The sequence below is a fragment of the Phaethon lepturus genome, unplaced genomic scaffold (assembly GCF_000687285.1).
Source record: "Phaethon lepturus isolate BGI_N335 unplaced genomic scaffold, ASM68728v1 scaffold45195, whole genome shotgun sequence".
Lineage (NCBI taxonomy): Eukaryota > Metazoa > Chordata > Aves > Phaethontiformes > Phaethontidae > Phaethon > Phaethon lepturus.
The window spans coordinates 19,134-30,227 of NW_010539350.1; the positions used below are offsets into that span (position 1 = coordinate 19,134).

The window sequence follows — 11,094 nt, forward strand, 5'->3', positions numbered from 1 at the left end:
CGCGTTTGGCCTCCTTGGCCACCTGGGCACCCTGCCGGCTCGTGTCCAGCCGGCTGGCGACCAGCACCCCCAGGCCCTTTTCCCCGGGCAGCTCTCCAGCCGCTCCTGCCCAAGCCTGGAGCGCTGCCTGGGGTTGGTGTGGCCCAAGTGCAGGACCCAGCACTTGGCCTTGTTGCACCTCATCCAGTTGCCCTTGGCCCATCGACCCAGCCTGTCCAGATCCCTCTGGAACAGACTACGATACAAGCCAATGATCAGCACACAACCTATTCTTTAAAAAAATTGAAATCCATTGTGATGCTCAGTCCAAGTAATACTGACAGCTCTTTCAGCATGGTAAGCAGAAGTACACATCTGAATGACTTTTTTTTCCTCCCCCTTGAAGTAACCTTCTGAAGTAACCTTGAAATGCCCTTGTTATCTTTAGGCACCTGAACTTAAACTTTCCCCTGTGACAAATAAAAATGAAGGGAAAAAACTAAGATGCCCTGTTCCTCCAGGCACATTCTCTTGTTTCAGTGATATCCCAAAGCCATGCCCCTGAAAGGAACAGCAACACACAGGGAATGAAAGCTCCAAGAAGGGAATTCACATGGATAATCACTGAAAAAAAAAATCCACAAAAAAAGACCCAAAACAAATAAAAAAACACCTGTACACATTTTGGTCTCAATCTTGTCAGTATACAATTCATGTTGAACTGGTTAGTGGTCCCTGTTCTCTCAGTTATATAAGAACTTTGAAGAACAAACGTAGCTGGAATTCAGAGGAATAAAAGCCAACCTATATCCCCCTAAACTAAACACAGTTTGGAAGATGTGAGATGGAGAGTCAATCACTGGACAAGAGATTACAACTATTTTGTTGGGTCAGGACGTGAGAAAGGAGCTGAAAAATGAAAAGGCAGGGGCACGCAGAACTACAGTGACATAGAAAATCCTCATGTTCGAGTGCAGAGTAAACAGCGCTTTTCCTCCACTTTCACTGTGAGAAGGACCACATCTGGATTTACGTTCTCCGCTTCGGAAGCCAAAACGCATTTCTTGCCTAAAGCTCTTTATCTATCCAATGCAACATGCACTAAGCTCCTTCCTCTCTGGTGTTCGGCTGCTGCAGCTTGCTGTTCCTTCAGCAAATCACCAGAAGTACACTAGGAGCTGCTCAACACTGCAAGTAATTTCATTTCTAAAAGAGAAGCTGGAAGCAGCTGTGGGCACACACACCAGTGCTGACATAGCAACTGAGTCCAGAATCAAGAGGACTAAAGCAGATGAACTGCTAAAGATGAATCAGACTAGATAAGAAAAATTTCAATTATCCGTCCTCTTCTAACCAGTACCAAACAGTTGCCTTCCTCCTTTCTGCCTTTCTCTCTTCATCCTTCATTAAGAAATACTTTCATCGGTGGAAAGAGAGTCCATACGTGTTTGTAAAATATGGAAAGAGACAAAAGACAGACAAACAGCAACACGTACTTTCACACCTATGCCACATCCCAGAATACAGACTAGTTGATCCAGTCCCCAGCTGTCACACAGTTTTCACTCTCATCCACAGCGACAGCAAATAGTGAAGGAAATACTGACATTATCACCATCAGCTGCTCTTCGTGGAAAGCTTGTTCTATTCCACAAAAATAACGTATTACTGGAAAGAAGAAATCTTACCTCAGCAGACTCTCTGCTGGGTGACAACGTACAGGTCAATGTACGCTCACCCATACTATACGGGTATTGCTTCAGGAAGCTGTACATGGATCTGGCTGACTTGGGACTATCCAGCTGCAGAATTGCCTAAACAGATAAAAGCACAAGCTTCAAATAATTGTTACTTCATCTTATTTCTGTATTGCAGAATGAGTTTAATAAATTAAGTTGGTATAGCATGTGGTATCTAGTATTCCTGAAGGGTTTCAACATCTTCATTTGAAATTAGCTATAAGCAGCATTTTTTCATGAAATCTTGTTCTGGATACGGAGAACAGTGGACTCTTCTTTCTGAGAGGCTGAAGAAAGAAGTCTCTCCATTTGGGACTATATTTAGAACTAAAGAAAGAACTACATCACAGTGGAGCTTGGAGCTTCCCTACCCACATGTGTCCAACCTTCTGGCTCCTGGACACGTTCAGCTTTGATTCTGCTGTAACTCATCAGTACCTTCCCATGAGGGCGAGGGGAAGTGCGTGGCATGAAAAAAATTGCAAGATTACATCTATCAAGGGAACAGTAAAATGAACTACACACGAAACTTTAACTGCCATACTAGAAAGGAAATCTCTCACTTCTTTAACTTTTAGCTATCAAGTACAATAACACGAGAGTTTTACAAGTCACCTTTAAAATTTTCCAACTATTCAAGTTGTGTTCTAAAGCTGATAATACCTTTTTGTTTGTGTTTATAAATTTAAAGCAAACCTTAAATAAGCCAGCCCCCCCCCCCCCACTGCCCTTTTCGCCCCCCCCCCCCTTTTTTTTTTTTTTTTTAAGGAAAAAGGAAAACACACAACAACCAAAACAAATCCCCCCCCTTTGCCCTTCTGGGATCTCTACTACATCTCCGGATATTGAAAACAGATCAGAAAGCAAGCTGCTCCATCAAATACTATCACGAAGTGCTGATTCAATGGAATGAAAGCATTTGATGTTCAATTCAACAGAATTAGTTGAAGGTCTAGAAATTCGCCTTAGATGTTTTACTGACTGCAGAGTTCTCTTTATTGCATTTAAAAACAAGTTAAAAGGCAGTATTTGTTTCAAAAAAAGAAGAATACTACTATTTTTTCTTAAAAGCATCTTCCCGTTTTATCGTTTATTAGCAGATGGACACTTAGACAGCATGTAATAATGGGAGGACAATTCCATTTTAATCATTAAGATATGCACACACAGTGAATTAAATCCAGTTCATAAAATAAAAATCCAATGTGCAAAACCAGCACCATTAAAAATTGAAATATCAAAATTTTTTAAAAAAGAAAAATCAAGTCACTATGTTTTGAAGTGTCCCACAACAAAAAGTCATTTCAGCAATTCTGACATTTTCACTTCTCATAACAAATTCAATTTTTCCCCCAAGTTTCCTACAACATGGGAACTCATTTTCGCCCTCACTTACACCTCTGATATCAAAGGTTAATAGTTTTTCCAGCCATTTGGGAAACTTTACTTTCAGAGCCTAACAAACTATTCTTGTATTGTTCAGACTAGATAACAGCCTAAAGTTTGTTTTCTTTGTGTTTTTTCCTTCCTCACTGCTCAGCAAATAAGATGAACTACTTTCTTTTTCAGGATGAGTGGGAATGAGTTGAATCTTTGATCTCTCATTAGCAGAACATTCTTGGTACTGGGAGATGAAAACCTACTTTTTTAGTTATTTTTTTTCCTAACATGGTACTTTGCACCACAGAAAAAGAAAATATTTACCTTGTTTTTATTCTTCAGTACAACATAATGATCTACTTTTCCAAATCGAAGCCCCACACAAACTACTTCAAGTTCTCTGTATCCATCATCTGGCAAGTTCCCAAGATGCACAAACTGATTATGTAGAGTTTCCGTATTTACCTAAAGAAAAGCGATGACAAAACTTGCTTTAACTTTGTAACATACTTTATTAGCAACTACCAAACTAGGTTAGAAAAGCCTCACAGAGAGCTTCTCCATCACTCGGATCTCATCAAAAAAGAGCATTCACACACATCCAACTTTCACATCTTCAAATTCACACCAGATTTTCCATTTTCTATGCCGTATATCAAAGAACCAGCTATGCTTCCCAATAAAGAATAGCAACTGAAAAGGATCGAGTGTCTTTTTTTAAATTATCATTTAGATTTTTTAACCAACTAGTACAAGTCTCTTTAAGGAGCACTGCAAAGCGTAGCTGAAGTTTAAATACAATTTGGTATTTTGAAAAGCAGGACGATCTATAATCTGACTAGATAGTGTCAAGGCATAGAAACCTACCCAAGAGACTTCAATCCTGGTTTTTAAGTTGGAGTGTGGTTTACTTGATCAGTTTGTAATAACATAAAGATCCTTGGTCAAATATCTTTTCTTGTGTTTCTCAGTTTTCAGACAGAGTTATCACCACCACCATGGGAACAAGCTATCAAGGAGACCAGTAAGTCTCTTCCGCCCAGGAGGGATTCTGGTGCAGAACATACAAGAGCGCTGACAGCACATGGAAAGCCATCACCAGCCACATAGTGCCAGCAGAACCAAAGACTGAACCCTGGCAACAAATATTTTGTGCAGGATTAAAGGGAAGGGCCCTGGGACACAAAGTCTAAAGGTATTAGTAGACTTCCAAAATCTTAAACAAGTCTTATCTTTAAATACTTGAAAGCTGTGTGTCTTCTAGAAACACAACACTCACTCCCACGAGACTTCCCCGCCCCCTCTCCAGGTCTGGGATGTTTTTCTTCTATTATTCATGACTTTATGATGATTAAGATGAAGGAGCAGAAAGTAAGTATTCCCCCACCAGCAGACCAGAAGCGTAAGTAGGATGGGGCAGCAGGGGTGCTGGCAGTAAGTACTCAGATGTGGCTGTTAGCCAACGATCGCAAGGAGAAAGCAGATATGCCCCAGACACGCTTGCGATTGAAAAAACCTCTTGAGGTTTCGTGGAAAGTGATTTATTGTTGGCAGGGCTCTTTGCAATATGCTTTTCAACCAAATACAATTAGCTTGACGCTGCTGTTCTTGAAGTTACCCTTGTGAAGTTCTTGTGTCAGCTGTTTAAGCCCAGCGACACATTCAGACTCAGGGACTGACCCTCTATTAAGATGCTTTTGACAGAAGACACAAAGGCTGTAATTTCATTAACCTCTGCCTACCTACACTGTATAAAAATGCTTTGTACATCAATTGCCAGCTTGCACTGTGTGCAGTGAAGGAACAGGAGGGACAAGAAGGGAGACACTACACTGAACAAAGCACAGAGGTAGTTTTGATAGTTAAACCAAAATAACTGGCAATAGAACACAGTGGGAAAATGTGGGGGAAACAAAACAAAACAAAAAAACCTGGAAGCATTCAATACAGGCAAACACTGCACATCCTCCAAGCTATGGCGGTCAGCAGCTTGTTGTCAGAACAAACAAACAAAAAAAAAAATGACAGAAGGGGAGAGTCTCAAAGGACTCCTATTAAATGTTTAATTCCTTGCACTTCATGCATCATAGAGCTAAACTAAGTGAACATTTACTCATTCTATTCCCTGCTCATTCGCCCAGGAAAACATATATAAACATTTAATTCAAGAGAAAGCTTAGGTAACAATTCAAGTAGCTGATATTTCAGTATGAAGGATACTAATTCCAATTTAAAGTAATGTATTTTGATAGCATGTGGAGGAAAAGTTAGATTGCCAGCAACTTACCTTAGGGTCAGAATCTTTAATTATAGCAGTAAATATTGCTTCCTTTAAAAAAAAAAAAAAAAAACACAAACAACACATTATAAGATTTTAACCATAAAATAAAGCTTCACCAGCAGCAGCTAACTGGCAGTCACTGACTCCTAACAACGTTTTAGCTTCTGCTTTATTAATCAAATCGACAGCATCAGCGCTTCTGACATCTGTATTATTCTCCTAATCAGAAGACCAGGACCCAAAGACATTTAACAGAATCAGTCTTCAATAGGACAAACCATCAGAATGCATGAAACCGGCAGTGTATAGAAGTCAGCTTAAATACAAAGTCCTGCTCTGTATTGAAATGTTAGCACATATCCTAAAATTTCAGTATTTTTTATTACTTACTTCATCTTTTAGAGTCTTATACTGAGGCACCATGTTAATGCAGAGCTGATTTCCATCCAGTGACATTGGAAAGCAGGTGTAAAATTTAACCATGGAATCTGCAGATTTTCTATTTATTTCAAGATAAGCCTTTTAAAATAAAGAAAACAAAAAAATTTTAAGTTTGTGATTTATGAAAATCATCTCCCATCAACACTTGCCACATTTGCATTTGTTAAAAACACAGTTGTTGCCTCTCTATGTAGAAACACTACTAAATACCCATTAGAATACCTTTTTATGAGATGATAAAATTAGCACATCCCTCAGTCCTCCAAATGGCTTTGCAAGGTTGGAAACTTCCTCAACAGAATATCCTTTCTCAGGCAAGTTTGAAATAAGAATCACACATATATCATCAAGTTCCTGTAAACAAATGAAAGTAAGTATTACTGGTATTTCTTCAACTCCAAATCAAAACTGCACATTACCGAAGGGAGCGTTTATTTTTACTACACAAAACCACCATTAAACTGAATGAAGCACTTTCTTAAAAGCATGTTATAATACTTGCAATTACCCCAAAGCCAGAGGCCATTTAAACCTTTTTAGGATGTAGCAGCAAAGCATATTAAGCAATTTTTTTAACCCTTTTCTCAAATTATGTCAGGTAATCACCTTAATTATTCATTAACTGTAGATGTATCTACAACTAAGCTAATTCTGCACAAACCTTAGGTTGTCTCATGCTACCTCAAAAATTCACAGCAAATCAAAACCCCCTATAATTATGCCACTACTCTCTACCCATGACATGCCCACATGTCAAATGCTGCCGGACTGTATGTGCAAATGCCGCATCTGAAGGGAAGAAACCCACAGTACAGCGATACAGATGATCAGAGCACAAAGGAGCTTTGGTGTAAGGAACAAACTCTGAAGGGGGGGGCAGGGAAGATGGAAGAGTGAAGTGGTAATGTCTATTAAATCACGAGCAGAAAGAAGAAAATAAACTATTCTGTATTTCTCACAAGAAATTAAGAGGCAGGGGATGTCAGTCAGAAGTTTTCAGACAGCACACCAACACCTGGAAACTGGCACCAAGTGTGTACTTACAACTTTCACAGATTGAAGCACCTTTTGACTGACCTTGCTAGCTGGTTCTGTTGACTCCTCACTCTTTGTAGTCGCTACCGTAGCTTCTAAAAATTTTAGAAAAAAAAGGGAGGGGAGGGGAGGGGAGTTTAGTAGTTCAGCAGATTTCTTTAAATACTGAAGAGATTTAAGAACTTCTTGCATTACATTTTATCACCACCGTCATTGTGAAAAATGAAATATTCCTTCATTTAACTTACAGTGACAAATGGCATTGATGAGACACATGCAGTTACTTAAATGCTTCCAGAAAGAATGGTTTTAAGTAGGGATAAAAAAAATTTAAATCCCTTAACTAACATGCAAACACTCTGCTGACATTAAGGCCTTATCAGTTGAATAATCACAACCACAAGACTTTCTTGTGGGCACACTGGGACTATGTAGGTGCCCAGTATGTGCCCACAAAATCTTTCTTTTTCTTTCTTTTTTCTGGGACAAGTCCACAGCGATATGTGAGGCTCAGAAAAATATAGAGAGCAGGAAACAGGAAAACCGCAACCACACAGGACAGGCAAGCACAGATAAAAGAGAATCACTTCTACTGTAAAATGTCTGTATCTACCTCTAACATGCAACAGCTACAACCTTGCCATACCTCCACTATCACTGAGAATTAATATACACTTATGCTATGTTTAAAGCCAAGTTTGATATTAATGAGTTATAAAATATGGGGAAAATAGCATCTGTTGAACCAGCTCTAGCAGGCACTGTAAAGCAATGAGACTAAAAGAATTAGTGGTGCAGCTGTAAACAGAACATAGAGGAAGCCTGAATCCTTTGCTCTAATGAGCTGTTAATAAAAGTCCCAGTGTCGCACTGAAACAATCTAGGTAAAAATATTATGTCCACTGAAAGATGTAAATCTTAGGTGTTTTTAGCCACTTCAGTCATTATGATGAACTGTTGTTTTATGTTTCAGTCAGTGGACCTATTTTAACAGACTTTCTTTTCTGGTATCTTGTGTCATCTTAATTTCCTGGCCTCAAAAGCATTCTCATTTAGTTCACAATAGCAGAGAGGTTTAGGACAAAAATGAGAAAAACTCTGTCAGTTTGCAATTTACCTTGATCAGTTAAAGCTTCGTTAAACTCATCCAAGTCCGACGCCACCACCTGAGGCATCTGTGCAAGTTTCTCTTAAAAAAAAAAATTTCAAGAAGACATCACGATGTTAAACTTCGCATAACTTACAACTAGCAACGTAACTTAAAAATGGCATTATTGTATCAGAATTACCTAGTACAGATACAGGATTAGTCACTCCTTCGGACTGAGTCTCTACTGTCTTCACAGGCTCTGTAACTTTGTCCCCTTCTGAGACACTCTTTGAGTCTGACAGCCCAGTTTCCCCGACTTCATTTTCAACTTCTGTGGAGATTTGAAGGTCTTCATCTGTTGATTTTGCTGCTAGGTAACAGCAGGAAAAAAGCATTCTTCATTTCAATATATTAAACTTATCGATTTGCAAAAGAAGAATGAACTGCACTATAAAGTTTTCTGCCAGATGTTCGGAGGCCTCCTATCACATCAATTCCCACCCCTCGTTACAAATGGGCAGAAAATGTACGTAGAGGAAAAGCTTCGCCAACCAAGTGTACGGCTGTGGTTATGTGAAAGGCTCTCCTTCCCCAAATTCACCTACTTGCCCGCATCCTTTGCTATTCTAGATCTACAAACAGCACAGACGATCACTGCATTAGCCAAGCCACAAGACCAGTGCTGGTCTACCTACCTACTACATCGGCAAGCCCAGCAGAAGGTGAGAAAAGCTTGTGCTAACTACGTTAGATATCTGTTCTGGAGACAGGGCGGGCCGGGTAGGGGGACAGAAAAGCACCTGCCTGTGTTTTCTAAGGAAAGAGTAAAAGTTTTTCTTTGTCTTACCTGCAGTATGTGAAGCTTTCTTGATTTTACTATCTCCTATCGTAGATTTCTTAGTCTTTTCTTTTTTACCTATGTAAAATATCCAAAAACAAGTCAGTCAGTAGAAATGCTTATTTCTTAAGTCTTACATTTGTGAAGTGTTACAAAGAATATAAAAATACGTACAACTGTAGTTCAAACTGCAGCAATTCAACTGACACAAAAAAAAAACAAAAACCACAAACCAACCCAAAACCTAAACCGTAAGTTAATTCCAACAGACCTCTGAATACAAGTCGTGAAGTAGATTATCTTTTGTGAATTTGTTTAGGATTCTGTGGACAAAACCTTGCTCCTGCAAAAAAGTTTGTGTTCTCTTACATGACTGTAAAGAATTCACAGTTTCCATCTGTGAGACACAGCTCTGAAATGCACTGTCACATGAACCTTACTTCCCTTCTGGAAACCAGATTCAGAAGTGACCATGCTGACAAGTGAATCAAGACCAATACGTCTTTTAAAAGCACAATTTCCCATCAAAGTAATGTCTGGTCCCCAACTTTGCTCAGAAAAATTGCTTATGAAAGCCAATAAAATAAGCAACAAAAAGATGATACGGCTGTTATTTCCAATGTCTTAATAATACCAAGTTTTGTAAAGTTTAATTGGCTTTTGATGTATTTACCACAGTTTGACCTGTTTTCATTGAAGTACTAAAAAAAAAAAAAAAAAGAGTAAATAAAAAATTTCTTCTCTAACAGCATGACATAGAAATTTTTCTGACAGAGCAAGTAATACTAATTTATATATTTTCTGCCTGGATCATTAGAAGACCAAGGCAGAAATTTAAAAGCATTTGAAACATACAAGGAACATAAGACACTGTGAAGCACTAAAAATAACTGTGAAAAGAGAGTAATAAATACTTACACATTAGGCTTAAAGTCAACTTGAAAAATTACATTTATTTCATGGAGCCCAAAGTGCCACATTTATCTTCAACAGATGAGGCAAACATTTAAAGTTAGAGAGTATAAGCACAGGTCAAGGTGGCTGTTCAGAGTTTTTTATTGCTACTTGAGGGTTGGGTCGTTTGGGGGGGTTTTAAAGACAGACAGGGTTGCGTGAAAAGGAAGACATTTGGAAGCATAAACTAGGTGTTTTCTTGTAGCTCTCTGAGCCGTCTTTCAGTCACTATTACGAGAAGCATTCATAAAAACAAAAAGGGATGGCAATAACAGAGGTATCATCCAATAAAAGGTAACCAAAACCTTACCTGTAATGGGTTTATTTGTCTTAGTGGTGGTGTTCCGATCTTTTCTATTATGAGGAAAAAAAAAACCACCAAGAAAGATCAGTTTTAAAGACAATTAATGAATATTACAACAGCTAAAAAAACCTCAAAAACAGTAAAACACAAGAAACCAAACAAATATGAACCCACTTGGCTTCCAATTGTTATAACTAACACTAATGCATTAATGGCAACACTTACTTCGTACTTGGTGCAACTTTTTTAATATTCTGAGCCCGTTTTTTTATATTCATTTTGGCCTGGAATGGACAGAAAGAAAAGCTTTCACTGCATCATTTATACGCTATTTATAAATGTATATATAAATATAGATATAAAATAGTATTCATAATTATTAAGAGTAGTTAAGTATATCCATTAATATAGGTTGTATCTTTTGCTGTTTGTTAAACTGACACTATTCACAAATATCAAATTTAACCAAGAAAAATGAAAATGTCGAATTAGGAAGTCCATTTGCATATTTATTTTAGACTGCTGTTTATGAAAAGGAAAATAAAAATATATTAAAACTATTAAAGCTTTTTTTCTGGAGAATATCAAGTTCTGGAGCAAAATACCAAGCTACACGCACAGTATCATGTTGTTCACTAACTGGCTGCTTACCTGGCCAGGAGATGCTTTTGGCTTTTCTGCTATGCTTATTTTCACCCGTTTCCCATTTACCAGCACTGGCACAGTTTCACCATATTTCACAGCTGCTATCACAGCTTCTTTGTAGTTCATTTCCAGGAAGGCCTAAAATAAATGGCACTTTCAGTCTGTATTTATATTACAGACACAAGAGAGAATTTGCTGCAACTTTTCCTTGGAAAATGTGCTCACAACAGAACTGCATGTACTTCTCTCTCTAAGTTCACGTGGAGTTTCATGAAAAGTCTGGATTTCAGTATTACACAAAAAACATCCTACTTCCTGTAACGTTTAAGACTTAGGTAGCAAGCAAGACCGAATTTACAAAGTTAAGATTCCCAGCTATTCCAAGATCACATATGTGGTCTTTAACAA

General features: G+C 38.3%; 1 protein-coding gene across 1 annotated transcript in view; it reads right to left on the reverse strand.

Moving 5' to 3' along the window:
* ZNF638 (zinc finger protein 638) overlaps positions 1–10,824 on the reverse strand; it is a gene marked incomplete at its 5' end in the record, with an annotated part of 29,031 nt that extends 18,207 nt beyond the window's left edge. Inside the window, 12 exons of the mRNA XM_010287096.1 lie at positions 1,668–1,793; positions 3,423–3,563; positions 5,386–5,427; positions 5,770–5,898; positions 6,043–6,174; positions 6,865–6,950; positions 7,973–8,044; positions 8,145–8,315; positions 8,793–8,861; positions 10,048–10,091; positions 10,267–10,325; positions 10,693–10,824. Of these exons, the coding sequence (XP_010285398.1) occupies positions 1,668–1,793; positions 3,423–3,563; positions 5,386–5,427; positions 5,770–5,898; positions 6,043–6,174; positions 6,865–6,950; positions 7,973–8,044; positions 8,145–8,315; positions 8,793–8,861; positions 10,048–10,091; positions 10,267–10,325; positions 10,693–10,824 (1,203 nt within the window). The remainder of the gene's footprint in view (positions 1–1,667; positions 1,794–3,422; positions 3,564–5,385; positions 5,428–5,769; positions 5,899–6,042; positions 6,175–6,864; positions 6,951–7,972; positions 8,045–8,144; positions 8,316–8,792; positions 8,862–10,047; positions 10,092–10,266; positions 10,326–10,692) is intronic.
* Between the last annotated feature and the right edge of the window lie 270 nt (positions 10,825–11,094).